The 22,477-nt window shown below is 42.6% G+C and overlaps 1 protein-coding gene across 2 annotated transcripts in view; it reads right to left on the bottom strand.

The window, feature by feature from the left end:
* ANKRD44 (ankyrin repeat domain 44) overlaps positions 1-22,477 on the bottom strand; it is a 309,567-nt gene that overhangs the window by 121,624 nt on the left and 165,466 nt on the right. For both annotated transcript variants that reach the window (XM_045806381.2, XM_045806382.2), the window contains exons 5-8: positions 10,222-10,422; positions 9,812-9,899; positions 7,287-7,429; positions 55-267 (exon numbers count right to left, since the gene is read on the bottom strand). In XM_045806381.2, the coding sequence (XP_045662337.1) occupies positions 55-267; positions 7,287-7,429; positions 9,812-9,899; positions 10,222-10,422 (645 nt within the window). The remainder of the gene's footprint in view (positions 1-54; positions 268-7,286; positions 7,430-9,811; positions 9,900-10,221; positions 10,423-22,477) is intronic.

Raw genomic sequence — 22,477 nt, forward strand, 5'->3', positions numbered from 1 at the left:
ACGGACGCTCAATGCAAAGGTATGTAGCACAGAGAGAGACAAAGAGTGTCGTACCTGGATATTAACATCTGCCCCGTTGTTTACTAATAGTTCAAGACACAAAGCACCATGTGTGGAGGCAGCAGCAAAATGCAGAGGGGTGAACCCGCTGTTGTTGGGCTGGTTCACATTAGCACCGTAGTCAGTCAGCTCGTTAACTACAGCATCCTGCCCGTTGTAGCAGGCCAGGTGAAGGGCTGTGTTTCCATAGATGTTGATTTCGTCGATCTGCAAATGAGTCCAACACAGGGCAGGTAAAATCACTGGAGTCTCTTTACTGCACTTGTTGTTGGGGTGGGGGAGGGGCAGAGGGAGAGAGAGAATCTTAGGCAGACTCCATGTTCAGCAAGGAGCCCAATGCAAGGCTCGATCCCAGGACCCCGAAATCAAGCCAAAATCAAGAGTCAGACACTTAACTGACTAAGTCACCCAGGCGCCCATACACCACAATTTAGAAGGCTAAATGCTGAAGGTAGGATGAAGAACCCTAGCTTGTCTAAAAAATGACTAATATGTATTACATGCAATATATACATTTAAATATTTCTCTATGTTGATACAGAAACTTAGCCTGTTTCTGGTTTTTCATTACTTGCTGTATGCCTACATTGCCCTTCGCCAGTTGCCCCCAGAAACTCAAAAAGATAGGATGCTAGAAAATAAGGTGGTTTTTACCCTCTTGAATTAAAATGCAAACAGGATTTAATTTAAAAACAACAGAGGAGGAGGAGTTAAGATGGCAGAGGAGTAGGAGACACCGTTTTCAGCCGGTCCCCCGAGTCGAGCTGGATAGGTACCAGACCAGCCTAAACAACCACGGAACCAGCCTGAGACGCAGGAAGACGCATCTGGATCTCTACAAATGAACATCTCCAGGGCTGAGTATTGAGGTACGAAGCGGGGAGCCATGAAACTGTGCACAGATATCGGAAGATAAACGGAAGGGGGAGGGAGCCGCCGCATTCGGGCGCCGGGAAGCGGTAGCCACTTGCACGGGAGAGCAGGCGGGCGCGCGGACGGCACCCGCAAAACAGCAGACTGAGACCGTGAGCTGGGTGCGCGCGCCACCAGGCATCTCGCGGAACACCGGAATCCCGGTGCGCTCACCGGATCCAGACTGAGACCGGGAGCTTCCGGAGCGCGCGGGGCGGCTGGCGGCTGGCGGCATTAGAAACACAAAGGACAGAGACGCGCCGGCCCTGGAAGTGAGGGCAGGGACGCCGGGTGTGGGGCGCACATCCCGGGACGCTGCAGGGTTGAGCAGCACCAACAGTAACAGAGTTAAAGTGGCCAGAACTTTAGTAGAGAACGGGCCACAATCCTTCTGTTCTGTGACAGAGGCTGAAATTCGGCCTCTGCTGCTCTGACTCTCAGAAGAGGCACAGCAAACCGCCAGGGAAAGCCGCCAGAGAACAAAAGCCTGGAAAAACCGGCTCAGAGAGTGCCCATCCCCATCCCCCCTCGCAGGGGACACGGAGACTCTACCCAAACAGGGTTGCCTGAGTATCGGCACGGCAGGCCCCTCCCCCAGAACACAGAAGGCAGGCTGAAAAATCAAGAAGCCCACAACCCGGGCGCCTGGGTGGCACAGTCATTGAGTGCCTGTCTCCGGCTTAGGGCGTGATCCCGGCGTTCCGGAAAGGAGTCCCTCATCGGGCTCCTCCGCTGGGAGCCTGCTTCTTCCTCTCCCACTCCCCTGCTTCTGTTCCCTCTCTCGCTGGTTGGCTGCCACATAAATAAATAAATAAAATCTTTAAAGAAGAAGCCCACATCCCTAAGATCCCTATAAAACAAGGGGCACGGCCTGGGACCCAGTCAATAATTTGGGCTCTGGACAACCCTGCAACCTCTCCTCATCAGAACGACAAGAAGGAAAAGCCCCCCCAGCAAAGAAAAGACAGTGAGTCTGTGGCCTCTGCCACAGAAATAATGGATATGGATGTAACCAAAGTATCAGAAATGGAATTCAGAGTAACGATGGTCAAAATGATGAGTAGAACTGAAAAAACTATTAACGAAAAGGTTACTGAGAATATAGAATCCCTAAGGACAGAAATGAGAGCGAATCTGACAGAAATTAAAAATTCTATGAGCCAAATGCAGGCAAAACTAGAGGCTCTGACGGCCAGGGTCACAGAAGCAGAGGAATGGGTTAGTGAATTGGAGGATGGGTTAATAGAGGAAAAAACCAAAATAGAAGCTGCTCTTAAAAAAATCCAAGCCCACGAATGTAGGTTACAGGAGATTACTGACTCAATGAAACGATCCAATATTAGAATCATCGGCATCCCCGAAGGGATGGAGAAAAACAGAGGTCTAGAAGAGATATTTGAACAAATTGTAGCTGAAAACTTCCCTAATCTAGCGAGGGAAACAAACATTTGTGTCCAAGAGGCAGAGAAGCTCAACCACGACAAACCTACGCCACATCACGTCATAGTGCATTTCGCAAATATTAGATCCAAGGATACAGTATTGAAAGCGGCCAGGGCAAAGAAATTTCTCACGTACCAAGGCAAAGGCATCAGAATTACGTCAGACCTGTCTACACAGACCTGGAATGAGAGAAAGGGTTGGGGGGCATTTTTAAAGCTCTTTCAGAGAAAAACATGCAGCCAAGGATCTTTTATCCAGCAAGGCTGTCATTCAGAATTGATGGAGAAATAAAGACATTCAGAATCGCCAGTCATTAACCAATTTCGTAACCACGAAACCAGCCCTACAGGAGATATTAAGGGGGGTTCTACAAAGGTAAAAAGGCCCCAAGAGTGATACAGAACAGAAAGTCACAGCCAATACAAAGACTTTACTGGCAACATGGCATCATTAAAATTATATCTCTCAGTTCTTAGCACTAATGTGAATGGTTTGAATGCTCCCATAAACACCACAGGGTTGCAGATTGGATAAAAAGAAATGACCCATCCATTTGCTGTCTACAAGAGACTCATTTCGAACCCAAAGATGCATTCAGACTGAGAGTAAGGGGATGGAGTACCATCTTTCATGCAAATGGACCTCAAAAGAAAGCTGGGGTAGCAATTCTCATATCAGATAAATTGGATTTTAAACTACAGACTATAGTTAGAGACGCAGAAGGGCACTATATTATTCTTAAAGGAAGTATTCAACAAGTGGATATGACAATTATAAATATATATGCCCCCAACAGGGGAGCAGCAAGATACACAAGCCAACTCTTAACCAGAATAAAGAGACATATAAATAAAAATACATTAATAGTAGGGGACCTCAACACTCCACTCTCAGAAATAGACAGAACACCCTGGCAAAAACTAAGCAAAGAATCAAAGGCTTTGAATGCCATACTCGACGAGTTGGACCTCATAGATATATATAGAACACTACACCCCAGAACCAAAGAATACTCATTCTATTCTATTGCCCATGGAACATTCTCAAGAATAGACCATGTTCTGGGACAAAAAACAGGTCTCAACCGATACCAAAAGATTGAAATTATCCCCTGCATATTCTCAGACCACAATGCTCTGAAATTGGAACTCAACCACAAGGAAAAATTTGGAAGAAACTCAAACACTTGGAGACTAAGAACCATCCTGCTCAGGAATGACTCGATAAACCAGGAAATCAAAAATCAAATTAAACAATTTATGGAGACCAATGAGAATGAAAATACAACAGTCCAAAACCTATGGGATACTGCAAAGGCAGTCCTAAGGGGGAAATACGTAGCCATCCAAGCCTCACTCAAAAGAATAGAAAAATCTAAAACGCAGTTTTTATATTCTCACCTCAAGAAGCTGGAACAGCAACAGAGGGACAGGCCTAATCCACGCACGAGGAAGCAGTTGACCAAAATTAGAGCTGAAATCAATCAAGCAGAAACCAGAAGTACAGTAGAGCAGATCAACAGGACTAGAAGCTGGTTCTTTGAGAGAATCAATAAAATTGACAGACCACTGGCAACACTTATCCAAAAGAAAGGAGAAAGGACCCAGATTATTAAAATTATGAATGAAAAAGGAGAGGTCACGACGAGCACCATTGAAATTGGAAGGATTATTAGAAATTTTTATCAACAGCTATATGCCAATAAACTAAGCAATCTGGAAGAGATGGAATCCTTCCTGGAAACCTATAAACTACCAAGATTGAAACCGGAAGAAATTGATTTCTTAAACAGGCCAATTAATTATGAAGAAATTGAGTCAGTGATAAACAACCTTCCAAATAATAAAACTCCAGGCCCGGATGGTTTTCCTGGGGAATTCTACCAAACATTCAAAGAAGAAATAATACCTATTCTCCTAAAGCTATTTCAAAAAATAGAAACAGAAGGAAAGCTACCAAACTCATTCTATGAGGCCAATATTACCTTGATCCCCAAACCAGGCAAAGACCCCCTCAAAAAGGAGAATTACAGGCCGATCTTCCTAATGAATATGGACGCCAAAATCCTCAACAAGATACTTGCTAATAGAATCCAACAGTACATTAAAAGGATTATCCATCACGATCAAGTGGGATTCATACCTGGGATGCAAGCGTGGTTCAATATTCGCAAATCAATCAGCGTGATACATCGTATCAACAAGAAAAGACTCAGGAACCATATGATCCTCTCAATCGATGCCGAAAAAGCATTTGACAAAATACAGCATCCTTTCCTGATTAAAACCCTTCAGAGTGTAGGAATAGAAGGTACATTTCTCAATCTCATAAAAGCCATCTATGAAAAGCCTACTGCAAATATTATTCTCAATGGGGAAAAGCTGGAAGCCTTTCCCTTAAGATCAGGAACATGACAAGGATGCCCACTCTCACCACTATTATTCAACATAGTACTAGAAGTCCTTGCAACAGCAATCAGACAACAAAAAGGGATCAAAGGTATTCAAATCGGCAAAGAAGAAGTCAAAATGTCTCTCTTCACAGATGACATGATACTCTATAGGGAAAACCCAAAAGAAGCCACTCCCAAACTATTAGAAGTTATAGAGCAATTCAGTAACGTGGCGGGATACAAAATCAATGCTCAGAAATTAGTTGCATTTCTATACACGAATAACGAGACCGAAGAAAGAGAAATTAGGGAATCCATCCCATTTACAATAGCACCAAAAACCATATGTTACCTTGGAATTAACTTAACCAGAGACGTAAAGGACCTATATTCTAGATACTATAAATCACTCTTGAAAGACATTGAGGAAGACATAAAAAGATGGAAAGATATTCCATGTTCATGGATTGGAAGAATTAACATAGTTAAAATGTCCATGCTACCCAGAGCAATCTACACTTTCAATGCTATCCCGATCAAAATACCGAGGACATTTTTCAAAGAACTGAAACAGATAGTCCTTAAATTTGTATGGAAACAGAAAAGGCCCCGAATCTCCAAGGAACTGTTGAAAAGGAAAAACAATGCTGGGGGTATCACAATGCCGGATTTCGAGCTGTACTACAAAGCTGTGATCACAAAGACAGCATGGTACTGGCACAAAAACAGACACATAGACCAATGGAACAGAATAGAGAACCCAGAAATGGACCCTCGGCTCTTTGGGCAACTAATATTTGATAAAGCAGGAAAAAACATCCAGTGGGAAAAAGACAGTCTCTTCAATAAATGGTGCTGGGAAAACTGGACAGCTACATGCAAAAGAATGAAACTTGACCACTATCTCACACCATACACAAAAATAAACTGCAAATGGATGAAAGACCTCGATGTGAGACAGGAATCCATCAAAATTCTAGAGGAGATCATAGGCAGCAACCTCTACGACATCGGCCAAAGCAACCTTTTTCATGACACATCCCCAAAGGCAAGAGAAACAAAAGATAAAATGAATTTATGGGACTTCATCAAGATTAAGTTTCTGCACAGCCAAGGAAACAGTCAGAAAAACTAAGAGGCAGCCCATGGAATGGGAGAATATATTTGCAAATGACACTACAGATAAAGGACTGGTATCCAAGATCTACAAAGAACTTCTCAAACTTAATACACGAGAAACAAATAAACAAATAAAAAAATGGGCAGAAGATATGAACAGACATACAAATGGCTAATAGACACATGAAAAAATGTTCAAAATCATTAGCCATCAAGGAAATTCAAATCAAAACCACACTGAGATACCACCTTACGCCAGTTAGAATGGCAAAAATAGACAAGGCAAGAAACAACAATTGTTGGAGAGGATGTGGAGAAAGGGGATCCCTCCTACATTGTTGGTGGGAATGCAAGTTGGTACAGCCAATCTGGAAAACAGTGTGGAGGTCCCTTAAAAAGTTAAAAATTGAGCTACCCTATGATCCAGCCATTGCACTACTGGGTGTTTACCCCAAAGATACAGACGTAGTGAAGAGAAGGGCCATATGCACCCCAAGGTTCATAGCAGCAATGTCCACAATAGCTAAATCGTGGAAGGAGCCGAGATGCCCTTCAACAGATGACTGGATTAAGAATTTGTGGTCCATATATACAATGGAATATTACTAAGCTATCAGAAAAAACGAGTTCTCAACATTTGCTGCAACATGGACGGCACTGGAGGATATAATGCTAAGTGAAATAAGTCAAGCAGAGAAAGACAACTATCATATGATTTCTCTCATCTATGGAACATAAGAACTAGGATGATCGGTAGGGGAAGAAAGGGATAAAGAAAGGGGGGTAATCAGAAGGGGGAATGAACCATGAGAGACTATGGACTCTGAGAAACAAACTGAGGGCTTCAGAGGGGAGGGGAGTGGGGGAATGGGATAGGTCGGTGATGGGTAGTAAGGAGGGCACATATTGCATGGTGCACTGGGTGTTATACACAACTAATGAATCATCGAGCCTTACATCGGAAACCGGGGATGTACTGTACGGTGACTAACATAATATAATAAAAAATCATTTAAAAAAATAATAAAAAAAAATAAAATATATTAGAGCAATAAATAAATAAATAAATAAATAAATAAATAAATAAAAATAAAATAAAAACAACAGAAAAACCACAGAGGCCCATGGGTGGCTCAGTCGGTTAAGCGTCTGCCTTTAGCTCAGGTCATGATCCCAGGGTCCTGGGATGGAGCCCTGCACTGGGCTCCCTGCTCAGCGGGGAGTCTGCCGTTCCCCCTGCTTGTGTGCTTTCTCTCTCGTGCTCTCTTTCAAATAAATAAATAAAATCTTTAAAAAAAAACCAAAACCCCAAAACCCAACATTAGAAAACCCACGAGTTGGTGCATTGATCACAGCTCACCTCCACCCCCAGATTCAGGAGGTGTTTGACAACGTTGATCTGTCCGTTGGAGGCGGCGGCGTGCAGGGGCGTGTAACCCTTCTTGTCCTTACAAGTCACTTCCGCGCCGTGGTTGATGAGCAGCGCCACGACGTCCAGGTGGCCTTCATGAACAAAGCAGCAGAAAACGTGGGTAACCTTTTCAGGATAAGTGGACGATTTACTCCACCTACATTATCGCCATTAGCTTTCACTACCACCAACATTTTAAACAAGAAGAAGGTCCTGACAATATGTTAGTACCACAGCCTAAAAAAGAATGACAGTAAAATGAAAGCAATGCTTTTAAAAGCAGTTGTCATTCCTTACTGTAAAGTCCAACAATGACAATTTGGTTTGGAAAAAATTAATGAAAGAAAAAAATTAATTAATCAGAATAAGTCCACATTATTGTTAAAGCATCTGAAATTGCTGCTGCGTTTTTTTTTTTTTTTTTTGGACCTCAAAAATGACAATTTCATATGGTTCAACTTAAAAGTATTTTTGTGATTACTGGCTAAACAGAAACCCTTCCAGTTTCAACTCCTGTTGGCATATTTTCTAGAATATTTTCCTTTGTACTCTATCTTACTGTATAGAGTACAATAAATGTATTTGTCCTCTATATTGTGATTAAAGATTGTTTTGGGTCAATGTTGTAAATGTGGTTGATAATTGAGGGGTAGACGATAAGTACTGATTCTAAGGGTCTAAGATGTGTACGGGGGTGGGTCTAAGTGTGTGTGTGTGTGTGTGTGTGTGTGTGTGTGTGTGAAAGAGAGAGATGGAGAGAGAGGTGTGTTCAGTGGGGGGAGAGAGTTGGATGTGTATGTGAGATAGAGAGAGAGAGGGGGCTTGGTCATGGCTTGTTTTATTAAAATTTAACATTCCCCCCCAAACTCGTATGTAGAAAAATTATTTTCAATTACTAGTGGTGCTATCTTAAGTGGTGCTACCTTTTGTCTTTTGTCCTGGTTTTGTCCTTTATTCCTTAAAGATAGTCATCTATATATTTTTTTCCTATTTGTATCCTGATGACACACAAAATAATGACTTTACTTCTTTAAAGCAATTCTATGCAAATGTTTTAACTGCACATCAGCAAAGAACAAACTTGAAACCCCAGGTTCTTTGAGTCCCATCACACACTAGTCTAGTGTGTGCTCTGCATAAACAACAGTCTGGCCAATGTCCCCTGACTCCAGTCCTGCAGGTACCATGCAGACGTCCAATGTGCTTTCATCAGCTCCAAAGTCCACATTGTCTTTAAACAAAAATGATCATGCTTGCAAAATCTTACGGTTCTGGTTTTTTAAGCCCAAATATCCATCAGACTCATCCACAGCCACATCATTTATTTCCTCCCTACCCAACCCATTCTTTTTTTCTCCTCACCATTAATGTTATTGCTATTTATGATAATAAAAGGCCTGTATGCTTGTAAAAATGGATTCGGAAAAGGCAAAAAGGTGTTAAAAGGAAACCAAAACCATCCATAATCGCTAATCCCTTGAGATACTCAGCTAACATTTCAGCATATAATATATCCCAGATTGTCTATATTGCAGTTTTATTTTTTTACAAAAATGAGGATCATATTACCCATACTGTGTTATGATCTGTTTTTACTTAACATATCACAGAACCTTTCTATGTTAATAAATACTAATGACATCATCACTGTAGTTCCTGCACAGTGTCCCATTGGGCAGCTCTTTACCATTCACCAACACAATCTCTGGCCGATGGGCTTTCAGGTGGTTTATAACTTGGGGCTGATAGGATCCCACCTGCTTTTCCAATTGCAGGACGTTCTCCGGTTAGAAACACAAAGGAAGGATCTCAGTTCTTCATTTCTCTCAAGTCTACGCTGAGATTAAACTCGATGAGGCCTATCATTTGTTGGTGGGATTTGTGCCAACAAAAGTGAAAAAGAAGAACACAGCACTGCAACCCCTTCGTTCACCTCTCCCAGCCTGGCCGGCAGAAGCGAGACCTGCAAGGCCAGCTTCGCAGGCAGGAGAGTAGCAGGATGATCCACGTTCTCTCGTCACTTCAACCTACACATCAGCCGGGGGTGGGCCTTCCTTCCTCTTTGTTTCTTTCAAAACTATTTATAAACTAAAGGACAAATGGAATTTATGTCCTGGCTTTGCTAGCCAGTCCTCATTCTTTTTAAAACACTTTATGTTGCTGCCATAACAAGTTAAAAGACACACCATTTGTGCTGCTTTCCAGTCTGTATTGAAACATATTCAATGAGGTCCAGGCCATGACTCATCCCCGCCGCCCCAGTCTGTGGGGTAAATCAGTCTCTGACAGAGCCACCGTCTAACCAGAGTGCTCTACGCATGCCAGGAAAGTGGACCAAATCTTAACTCAGTGGGGTCCTGAGCCGGGAAAGAAGTCAGGCTCACCCAAGAGAAAACCTGCGTGCTCAGCGACAGGCCCACGGCTTCTTTGGTCACAAGTGTCTGCACCCTTCTCTCCGCGAAGGGAACCCTTACCCATGTAGGCCGCCCAATGCAGAGCACGCCGGTCCTTCTTGTCAAATGCGTTGATGTTTGCTCCTTTGGCCAAGAGTAAATTGACCATCTGAAAGAAAACCAACATGCAGATAATCTGAGTCAAATTAACATCAAAGCCAAAGGCAGGTCAGTGACCTGGAGTTCAAGCACAGTAGGAAGCCGATGTCACAGACAACGCTGTGGCATGTATATCAGAGCAGAAGACCCAGGTGGCAGCTACTTTTTCAACCTGCAGGCTGTACATTTAAAAATAGCTGTCATTGCCTAAGGTTTGGCGTGCAGATAGTAGCATCACACTCTCTAAACGCCTCAGTGGGAAGCTTAGGTTCCACCCGGGGCTAAGAGAGTCTCTACGGAGATTTCTCGTTCCCAGTCTGGACGGCACTCACCTCCACGTGGCCATTCAGAGCAGCGTGGTGCAAGGCCGTGCGCCCCCCTCGGTCGGAGACGTTGACGCTGCTCAGCAGGGGAATGATCACTTCTGCACACTTGACCGCCTTGTTGGCAGCCGCCACGTGCAGCGGGGTCTGCCAGTTCTTGTCCCTCGCGTTGACATCAGCCGAGTGCTTGATCAGTACTTGCACTGCTTCCTGCAACAGAGTGGAGTTTGCAGGGGTCACTGACAAATGGGTGATCAATGCTTACTGGGTAGAAGACGCTTTACCAGACCCTGGAAGTACAGGAGGGGAAGGCTCCGTGCCCTCACAGGCTGGCTCAAGATGTATATTCTGAGAAAAGCAAGGCAGAATGTGATAAAGATCAAGAGAGTGGCACAGATGAAAACGATTCGCTTTCTTTCTTTGTTAGGCCGAGAGCCCGGGCACATCTCCAAAACCAAATAAACCTTCTAAGCATAAGGTTTCTTAACAGGGTGTAAAGTACCCTTAGGGCAAATGAGAGCACTCGTGTGCAAGTGCACACGCCAGGGTAAAATAGCCATAGGTCAAAAGGCCCCCAAAGATCATCTAAACTTGAAGGTGTTTGTCAATGAGCCTCCATCCTCCAGAGCCACAGGCCTCAAAGCCCTTTAGACATTCTTGGATCAGTTTATAAATCTTTGGTTCTCACAGCCAACATCTTAACCCTCACTGCGTGATCAAGAGCAGTCAAGGGAAGATGTCTATTCCCACCTCAACCCGAAGCTATAAAACTGTTCCATCTTACCCAACTTTTTCCATGTTATAGTGGGGTAACTTCTTTTCTACTGTTGAGTCCCTTCACCTTTACTGAGACTTACACTTTTTGTTTTCCTTCTATTGACCTAATCAGCTTATTCACCTCTTGAACTATTACTCTCAACCTTGGCTGGGCAATGGAATCACCTGGGGAGCTCTTAAAAATACAGATGGCTGGGGCATCTGTGTGGCTCAGTCGGTTAAGTGTCTGAGTCTTGATCTCAGCTCAGGTCTTGATCTCAGGGTCATGAGTTTGAGTCCTCTGTTGGGCTCCACACTTGGGCGTGGAGCCTACTTTAAAAAAAAAAATACAGATGGCTGTTGCCACACGAGATTCTAACTGGCCTCAGAATTTCTGTAAAGCCCCCATGGGACTTTGTTGTACAGCTAGGGTTGAGGACACCCTTCTGTTCCATCAAGAAAATGATAGAACTTCTCTCAAGATGGGAATGACTGTTGGTTGTTTCTCTTTACTTCTAGAGACATCCCTGGAACCAGTTAGTGGAACTCCTTTATGAACATCTTCTCAATGTGGCCTCAATAAACCAATGAAAGGCAATGAAAGGTGCCACACTTCTGCCACCCTTCTTGGACCAAGAACTTACCCCTGTCCACATTCCTCCTTACAGGCCTGAACTGTCCAATCTACTTTATCATGCAGGTCCATAAAAGTGCTCAGATAGTAGACTATTTGAACTCTTAAAATTAATGTTTTTATCAGGGACATAAACAACGAAGGAAAAAAATGTTCTATGAATTAGTAGTAGCAATGCATATTGAGATGAATGGTTAACATGGACAGTAGAATGAGAGCAAAAAAATGCAGTTTTGTAAATTAGAGAATACAGTTTAAATATACAGTATGGCTCCATTTAGATGCTCTAAACAAGAAACTCATAGGACCCAAGCAATTTGTTGAAACTACCAAAAAGGAAAATAAAGATACATGCCACCCATCCTCAGCAAGACAATAAAGTAATGACTACTAAACATTCCTGGAGCTCATTTTAGAGTGAAATATGTACGTGTATTCTTAACGCTCACCTACTACGTGCAAAACACTATGGAAGACTGAAAGAAACATGAGCCAGACTGTTCTAAAAGCTAACTGGGTGAACGAAGAACAAACAAAAGAAAAGCAAAGCCACAATATAAAGTTAAGATTTAAATAAGAAAAAAACTGATATTTTTGTCAACTTTGGTCTCAAAAATTGTGAGGTTTATGTAGACACCTACATACAATCTATTGTGATATGGGAAGAAACTATTGGAACCTCCATTTATATTCATTTTCTTTACAAAGGAAAGCACCGTAGCTGGTATTTAACTCTGGGTTGGCACTGTGCCCTCAGTCAGCCCCACAGAGGATCTTGCCTCAGGATCCGAGACACCCTCCAGGAAGAGTGGGGCTTCCACACGCAGAGAGGGTGAGGCTTGTCCTCTCTGTTCATCCACTCTGAGAGCACAGAAATACACAGTGATGGGCCTGCCAGATCCATCTACAGATTGTGATGCGTACCCTCAGACTACAAACACCCCACGATGGGCAAGTGTATGCAGGAAATGCAGATTAAAGATGATAATACAAATGCCAGTGTAAATAACGTGGAGTCACAGAGCTGCGCTTCTACTCCGAGTAAAAGCTTTCTAACTGCGGGCTTCAGAGGGGAGGGGGTTGGGGGAATGGGATAGGCTGGTGATGGGTAGTAAGGAGGGCACGTATTGCATGGTGCACTGGGTGTTATACGCAACTAATGAATCATCGAACTTTACATCAAAAACCAGGGATGTACTGTATGGTGACTAACATAATATAATTTAAAAAATATTTAAATAAATAAATAAATAAACTGCAAAAAAAAAAAAGCTTTCTATACATTACAAGGTAAAAATAATGACAAATTTAATCAGATTTGGCAAGAGCTTGGCCAAAACGGAGGAAAATCAACAGTGAGTCTATTAGTGACGTGGTTACATAAGACTATGATAAATGAAAAGCCTCACCCTAAGTATATTGTGATCTACTTGAAATAGTAGCTAATAACAGTAGTTCCTATGTATAATTCATAAATAAATGAGATGCATATTTTGAAGATGCACGCTGAAAAAGTTTTGCAGAGCTAGAGCCAAAAAGGCTGGAGATAACCATCATAAAGCAATACTATAAAAAGGGATATTAAAAAAGTGGTATAAAATCCTTTTCATATATTCATAGCAAATGACAATATATACCATCATTTTTAATATCTTCGCCTTGTGTATTATTTTACCATACTTATATAGATTCTTGCTTGGCATTGCATATTATGTAAATTCAGAATAGACTAGCAAAACCAAAATACGCAGGAACATTTCACAAATTTATACCACTTGGACGTAAGACCAGGGAATTCATGAAAAGCTTTTTTTTAAAAGATGACAAAATATGATTCCTTTTAGAGGAACTCAGACCAGGTGAATCAGATATTTCCTGGGAGAGGCCTCACTTTTAAATGAATATTTAAGGATGACTTGCATTTCACACAAACTAACAAGTTAAACAAAGAAAAAACATATTTACATGCCAGTTATAGTTTATATAGAAATAAGTAATATCAGAGTTTGCGCGGGAGAAAATCTGTATTCTTCAATGTGCAATACTTCTAAAAATAGTTTAATCACAGATAAATTTTTGTATGTTTTTGTAAATAAAGCTTTACTGGAACACAGCTTCATTTACTTGTTTACCTATTATCTATGGCTGTGTCCGAATTATAACAGCAGAGTCAAGAATTTGTGACAGATACCATACACAGCCATCAAAACCTAAAATATTTACTATCTGGCCCTTGATGGAAAAAGTTTGCAGACCCCCCTGGTCTAGGTCCTTGTTTGAATTACCACAAACTGCCAATGATCAAATCTGGTTAAAATAAAATTTTGTTATTTACCAGCAAGAAAAAATACTGTTTTAAGTCCAAATAGTCTTCAAGGAGGGCAGGTCCTGTTAAAAGAATCAGAGGCCTCTGTGTTCAGCCCTTGCTACGCAGCGGTGGGTCTACAGTGAACTTGGGAGGGGATTACTAAGCTGCATTTTTCAGCATAATAGAGTGAGCAGCATCTGGAGCTCAACAGGAAGGATGGGGTGAGGACAGAGAGGTGAGTGACCAGGGTCCTCCACCCCAGGGCAAAGGTGTACATCTGAGGGGGAAGACAGTCAGCTCGCCACGAGGGGAGAAGGGAAAGCTGATTCATCAACACAACAAAGAGCAGGAGCAGGCTTGTGGAGCCAGGCAACCGAACACTCGAGTCTCCGGGAATTCTTTGGAATCGTTGGGAGAACTAGACTTTGCACATAGTTTCCAGCCAGTTATATCTGTTTAGAAGGCAAGGTGCCCCTGACCAACATCTGAGGTACACCTAAAAAATTAGAAAAGGAAAGGTTCAAGTTCATTGATCAGAAGGGGACAAAAAGAAGTGGATAGGTCTCTAATAAATCTCTTTTCATGTGAACTTGAAGCAAGTCCCGATGTGAGTGCCAACTTCACCACCTTTGTTTTGTCTCTCATACCAACACTCCCTGGCGTTGCTCACGGATGCCTAGAATAACCACTACGCCTACTTACCTACTTCTATAAAATGTTGTAGCTTTGGCATTCCTCATTTTTATTTCTATATCTGCTTAGGAAATGAATTGCATAGTTTTCACCTTACTTGACAAGGACTATATCAAGAAATAGTATACAAAGAAGGGTATCTTAATTTCCAAAAATTAACTTTTTTAATGAAAATACGAGTAATCTAAAATGATTATGGAATTAACTTCACAGACATATGGGATATTAGAAGTAAAGAAGGCCTCAGGGGTCATCTGGTCTGACCCCTTCATTTGACAGGCAGCTTCACGTTATAGGCAAGGTGATGGAGTCAAGGGCAGTGATCGGTCAGCGGGGCTCATTAAGAGGCGGTCTCGTGTGTTTTCTACTAGGCCACCGCTTACTCAATGGACAGTATCGGCCAAGGACACTGACATCAATATTTTTAAATGTTAACTCTCCTTATTTAAATTTTTTAACTCTGAAGTTTTACCCTGCCAAACCTGCTTAATACATTAATAGAAATTTAATATAATACTTCAGGAAAAACAAAGCTTTGCTTTAAAAAGATAATTTCCTTTTCTAAAATTGCATTTCTCTTTCAAAAATTTGAATCTTGGAAGCACTTTGACTTGGTTTCAAGAGAAAGTAATTTTATGGCTATTTAGGAAATTAATGGTTTTTGTAATCAGAAGAAGTCGCTCTATTCCACTATCACACAATGGCTAAAAATTTAAAGCCTAGGGGCCTGCTCTGACTGAAATTTACAAGATAAAGAGAAAACTAACATGAGGGAAGGGAAGCTAAACACTTTCTGAATCAAGAAAAGATACTTGAGGTGCGCCTGGGTGGCGCAGTCCTTAAGCGTCTGCCTTCAGCTCAGGGCGTGATCCCGGGGTTCTGGGATCGAGCCCCACATCAGGCTCCTCCACTAGGAGCCTGTTTCTTCCTCTCCCACTCCCTCTGCTGTGTTCCCTCTCTCGCTGGCTGTCTCCCTCTCTCTCTGTCAAATAAGTAAATAAAATCTTAAAAAAAAAAAAAAGAAAAGATACTTGAATAATGATTCCCAAGCTACCTGTGATGAAGGACAAGTTTTTAAAAAATTATTATTTCAAGTCTATCATGAGTCAATACTTTTGTAAAATATAATAAAAAGTGGGGCCCCTGGGTGGCTCAGTCAGTTAAGCGTCCATCTCTTGGTTTCGGCTCAGGCCGTGATCTCAGGGTCTTGAGATCAAGCCCTGCCTCCGGCTCCAGGCTCAAGGTGGAATCTGCTTGAGATTCTCTCTCTCCCTCTCCCCGTGTACCTCTCACTTGTGTTCTCTCTCTCTCTCTCTCAAATAGATAAATAAATAAATCTTTAAAAAAAACAATAAAAAGTAATTAGTAGAATAATAAAATGAAAAAAGACAAAGAGAAATCATGAACTCGATTCGTCTATTATTAATTAAATTTAGCAGGTATGAAATGACTCTATCAAAGTGCTCTAAAAGTTTCTGAACGCTTACTCTTTTCACAACAGTCTTAAGACAAAAGCTCACAGGCTGAGATCGGTACACAAGGCACACAGTAAGAAATGCTCCCTCAAAGCCTTTGTTTCTTTCTTAATGAGTAAACACGTGTGAGGATTCCAGCGTTGCTCCCGAATGGGCAGCAGTCAGTTTCAGGGCTGCACACCTTCTTGGATTACACTCTCCAAGAGTCGGTGCTGTATCAGTCACAGAAATAACAGGAGGACGAACTGTCATGGGATGTCACACAGAAGGGAAATGGACATGGCATATGCAGTCACTTTATTTCTACTTTTTATGACTCTCTCTTTTCACAAAAGGCCACTCCAACCCTGTAATAAGTAGAAACATACACTGTGGCACATGGAAAAGAGAAGAAACAGGGTGCATGTGTCTTAAAAACTGTTGCCGTTAATATTTGTTTTTTCCCCTCTCAAATGTGCATTGCATTCAAGTGGTCATAAATTACTCATGGAAAAGTAATTGTTTGTGACTATGCAGAGTCCTTGCAGGCATAAACCATGTCAAATTGTATAAACTGTAAGTTGCTTTAGACCGGAGTCTGAGTCTTACACAACTTTCTGTAGTCTCCCCAAAGCCTGGCAGGTGCCTTGCACATACTGTATACTCAATACATTTGGATAAAATAAATATGTTGGTATAATCATTAGCTAACTCTCTTAAGTAAGAATATGCAAGTATTAACAAGACATTTACCATGGGCTGATGTCCCTGAGGTTGCACTGAAGTCCTGAAGGCATTTACTCTATTACTGAAATCATTTGGGGTTTTTATCCTCTATTGATTAGAGCAATTTCATATTCTGTAAGAACTGCATAAATCAGTACCCAACTAATTCATCCAATTAATCGAAAATTCCTCCAAAAGTAGTCATTATTAAATTAAACTCTCCCTTTATTATTAGGATTATTATTAGAGTACAATTATTCTAAGAACTAGTCGTACGAAGGGGACTCACTGGAGACTTTGGGATATGAAAGAACTCAAAGGAAACTATTCAAGAAGTGCTGGCTTTTGGAGGAAAAAATGAAATAAGATGAAACCAGAGAGGGAGACAAACCATAAGACTCGTAATCATAGGAAACAAACTGAGGGTTACTGGAGGAGAGGGGGGTGGAGGGATGGGGTAACTGGGTGAGGGATACTGGGGAGGGTATGTGTTGTAACGAGCACTGGGTATTATGTAAGACTGATGAATCACAGACCTGTACCCCTGAAACAAATAATACATTATGTTAATTAATTGAATTTAAACGTAAAAATCAATCAATCTTTTTTTTTTTTTTAAGTGCTGGCTTTCAACACTGGGAAGGCCAAATACTAAAGTATTCCCTCTCAGCTCTCAGAGTGTGGTATATAGACCACATGCGTCAGATTCTTCTTTTTAAAATGCAGATTTCTGGGCACAACCCTAGGCGTCATGAAAATCTCTGGAGATGAGAGGTTCTAGAACAAGCACTTGTGACAAGCGTCCCAGATGACTGGAACCCACAGTAAATCTGAATATCACTCATCTACATTCTAACTAATAGGTCATAAAATGCTTACTTTCTTCCCATTCCAGGTACTATGTTCTATATGCAATCATCTTTTTATAATCTTAAAGATAATTTAGGGAAAGCAATAACATTCTAGTCTCCCATATAATTTCTCCAATCCTCCTGTCTACTAGCATTTAGCTCACAATGACAATGTGTTCAGAGAAAGGGGGAAACATGAGTTTTAAAATTTGAACTATAAGATAAAATGCTTATCATGTTCAGCTCTGGGAACCATTTTTATACGGGTCAGGACTTCTGTCTGCACAGACACAAAAGTAGATCCATTTTATTGGTTGGCACAATATCTGTCAGGGTGCTCATGGGATCTGAGGGAAGCAGACGAGCATGGTGGTTAAGAGAGACTATGGACTCTGGGAAACAAACGGAGGGCTTCAGAGGGGAGGGGGGTGGGGGACTGGGATAGGCCGGTGATGGGTAGTAAGGAGGGCACGTATTGCATGGAGCACTGGGTGTTATACGCAAACAATGAATCATGGAACATTGCATCAAAAACTAAGGATGTACTGTATGGTAACTAACATAACATAATTTAAAAAAAAAGAGAGAAAGCAAGTTCTGGAGTTACACGCTCCTCCACTTACTGGCTGGGGCGTGTTAGGCTCATTCCCTAACTTCTCTGAGATTACGTTTCCTAATTTAGTATTAAGGGCACTATCGGTCTCAAAGACTGGCTCAGAGGTTAAAATGGAACAGTGCTCAGCATACTGCACACTAAGTCCTCAATAAATGTTCATTGTGACAGTATATATTTGGACACAACATCCTCAATTCTATAGCCTAAAGACAGGACGCAATCATTTTTAACTCTGCTAGCCAAAAGGCAGCCTCCAGAACAGGAAAGTGAAAAGTTCAGCAATTCTCCTTTGGTGCTACTTTCTGTTCATTCTAAAAGAAAAAGCATGTGTGAAAGGCTGGCTGCATTTGGACGCAGGCCACGGTAGGCTGTGTGCCTGGTTGTCTGCCCTAAATACCCTGTCCTAGAAGACACACTTTGCACCCTTTCAAGGCTCCTCTAGCACACATAACAGTGCCTTCCACTGAGTGGGCTTCGATAAACATGTATTAAACTGGCCAGGTTCATATGGATTTAATTCCTGTCCCCTAGGGCTGCTCTTTTCCAAGAAAAGAAAAAAAAAGCAGCAAGAATAAGCTAAACAGGAGAAACAATATGAAATAATTCACAATGCTTCAGAAAGCTCTCGATGGAGGCCCCAAATCTTGCTCATCTATGTTACCGAGAATTGCAAAATATGTTTGCCTAATATTCTGGCAAGAGACTATCTTCATGTCTTCTCAGCAGTGGGAGTAGTCAGAGAGAGGGGGCCATGAGTGAAGCCCCTGGGGGACAAGGCTGCTTGGCTCCAATCACTGGTTTGGCCATCTCCTCCCTAGGAACCCCAGACGTGGGGAAGGACGCAGGTAGGAGGAGGACATGGGACCGGATCAGAAGAAAATACACACGGACCAGCCTGTCAGTACCAAGAAAAGTCTTGAAGGTTTATCTCCAGAACCCAATGCATGTTGGACGATTTTCAGAGGGTATGACCCTGTCTTGATCTACTTTCCTGTCTGTGTAGGAGTTTTTCTGTCAGGCATGGGTGGATGTTTAATCAATAGGATGATCTGATACTCCTATTGCTATTGCAGGCTCAGGAAATAAATTTAGCAACGAACATTATTTTTCCAGGCATAGAAATCAGAACATAAAATTTGCCTAGATGGAAAGAAAGCTCAGAAGTCTTGACTTATACTGATTTCTCTGACATACGGATACCTGTGTTGCATACGGTTTTGAAACTCAATCCTGATTTTGCAGGTTCCCGGGGTTTGAATGGCTTCCAGTGCCACAGTCCCAGAAACAAGCTTCAAATCGGTGTACCTTGCATGCATGCAAGATGATTCCCACCCGCCGTCTCTGTGGTGCAGACTAGTTCTACGTTAGCAGTTAGACAAGAATCCTGTCGGCATAGCTTACGTGAGAAACCCAATCTTTAGTGAATCGCCCAAAAAACAATTGTTTAGGGGCACCTGGGTGGCTTAGTTGGTTAAGCGGCTGCCTTTGGCTCAGGTCAGGATCCCAGGGTCCTGGGATCGAGTCCCGCATCTGGGTCCCTGCTCAGTGGGGAGTCTGCTTCCCCCTCTCCCTCTGCAGCTCCTCCTGCTTGTGCTCTCTCTCTCATTTTCTCTCTCTGTCAAATAAATAAAATCTTTTTTAAAAATTAAAAAAAAAGCACACTTAGAAAAAACAATTGTTTACGGAGCAGGAAAGATGCTAGAAATACAATGACAAGTAATAGGTACGGCACTCATTTCAAGGAACTTACTATCTAGAAGGTCTTTGTAATTAGAATAGAATAACAATTTCAGGGGCAGATTTATACTGTGCCAACTTAGCCTACATTCGAACTACATTTCTCAGGACCCCCTCCCCAGCCCTGTTTGTCACAAGAGAAATCTTCATGGGCAGTGAAAGGTGCAGGTGAAAGCCCAGGCTGATTGGTGTGCTGGGCACGTCGCCGACCAGCTGGAGCCACGAGCTGGCACAGGGCAGAGCGGGTGCCTCTTCAGAACCCGCGGCATCTCCCTCAGTTCCTCCCATCCTCGGGCGAGGTGCCTGCGAGCTCTAAGGTGAAGCCCACAGCTCCTTCTGCAAGTCGCCCAAGTCCACATGTTGAGGCAGTGAGAGACAGGCAGGGCTTCCACTGTGTCCTTGTTCTCTCCCGTTTCACATCCAGCCTCCCCCCTGCCCCACGGTAGACCCACCTGCCAACAGTGACTTCATGGCCACACGCAACCCAGGGTGACAGCCGGACACAAACTTCTCCAGCAGCTCACACAATTGTGGAAGGTCTAACTACTGAAATAAACACCTTATCCTATATCTCTCATGGTGGTTCTGGTTCCCCGAGTGAACCCGTAACCATCCATTACCTACAGTTTGGAAGCAAAAGGCTTTGAGGACAGTACAGAGTTTATAAGCCTTTTGATGAAGAAATGGTTTTTAATTCATGTTCATATAAGTAATACCGGTGTTTGCCAATCTAAGCAATGGACAGACGTGCCAGCTCTCACGCTGAGCGCACAGATCCCTTTGGCAGCCATGTTTCAAAATACCAGTCCAAACCTTCTCTGCTGTTTCCCCCATCAAGCCTGCTTCTCTTGTGTCGGCTATTATTTAGGGGAGGCACAAGGTAATGGCAATAGCATCAAATTCAAAGGAAGCAAGAAATCTGAATTTAGGACTTCTCAGCACAGTGAAGTGCTGGAGTGAAGATGTTCACAGTCAGTTCCAACAATTGTTACAAAGACTCCAATTTTCATAAGAAACTCTTCAAGTTGTTACGACAGATATTAATATGAAGACATCCTCTTTCGCAAGTTTATATATGACCCTGAATATTTACAACGCAGGCTCTTTTTGCATTTAACTCCTTCCTGGCAAGAGACACCTGCAAGGGATTTTTTTTCCCCCAGCAAACCTGCAGAGGGAGCTGGTTCCTTAGAGAAGCAACTATGCCTTCTTCAGGCACAAAGATTGATCAATCGTTGGGTTGACTGAACTCAAACACACTGAAGACCCGTAAAGAAGGCAAGCTGATGCTTGCTGCAAATGGGTGTTGGAGGACTGAAGCAAGTAGCTGAGCTAACAAAGGGGGCGATCACTTGGGAAAGATCACATAGTTGTGAAATCATCTGGCCTTATGTCTTTCTGTCCCACCAGACTACATGCCTCCCAAACACAATGCCTGGCATATAGGAGTGCTTAGTGAATTTTTTTTTTTAACTTAAAAGACCTGGTTCTTGTTAAAAGAGGAAACAAACCAATATTTTTCAAAAGATACTTAAAAAGAAATTTACTGAAGATCATATGGTCTTAAAAGACCAGGAAACACTCCTCTGTAAAGGAGCTGGTCTCATGAAGCTAGTCATACAAACTCAAGCAACCCACTGTACCTGCTTTCCCAGGTAAAACAGAAATGAAATATGGGACCATAAGAAGATTCTGGATTCCCCAGGGTAGGAGCCGGGCAACTTAGGATCATTTGCCTCCCTCACTCCATGAAGGCTGCTAGGAAAGAGAACACAACCACACCTTAAAAAACTCCTCAAATCACACAGCACAGCACGGAAGATTATGAGCACTGAGATAACTGTCATCTACCAAGTGTACTGTGAAATTTCCAGATAGTTGCCGAAGAGGAAAAGCTGACACTGATGACAGCCATCGACACCTGCGGCATTCGGAGGCACCCTCAGCAACACCACTTGCTCCTAGATATACCTGGAGAATAGCACCGTCTCTGGTAGCAGAGGAGACTCATTTGGTAAAATCAGCGACAAAGCCTAGTCATCCAATGACAAGTGCCTTCTAGGTAAGAGCCTCTTGTCTCCCTGAATGGTGAGCATCCCCTCTGCCCAGGTTTCAAAGCTCACAGTCACCAGCACTCCCCGCCACCCTTCACCCACACTGGTTTTCTCTTCTTATCACTTGTACTTTCCCTGAACCAGCTGACCCATTTCCGTAGTTTCAATGACCACCCTATCAGTTCCGAAGTGCTACACCTGTATGAATAATGATCATCTATTACCATCTTCACCTGCATTTCCAGAATGCAAAGTAAATTCTTTCTGGAGCACCTACAACGGACCAGGCTTGGGATACATCCGGGAACAAAACACAGATCCCTGCCCTTTTGAGCGTACATTCTGGTGACATGACTGACAAATTCAGCATGCTCATACGGAACTGATTAGCTTCCTTCCCCTGCTCCTCCACCTCTGCCTTCTCAGTTCACGGCCC

This window comes from Ursus americanus, chromosome 1 (genome assembly GCF_024610735.1).
Source record: "Ursus americanus isolate L20-20 chromosome 1, mUrsAme1.1.p, whole genome shotgun sequence".
Taxonomy (NCBI): domain Eukaryota; kingdom Metazoa; phylum Chordata; class Mammalia; order Carnivora; family Ursidae; genus Ursus; species Ursus americanus.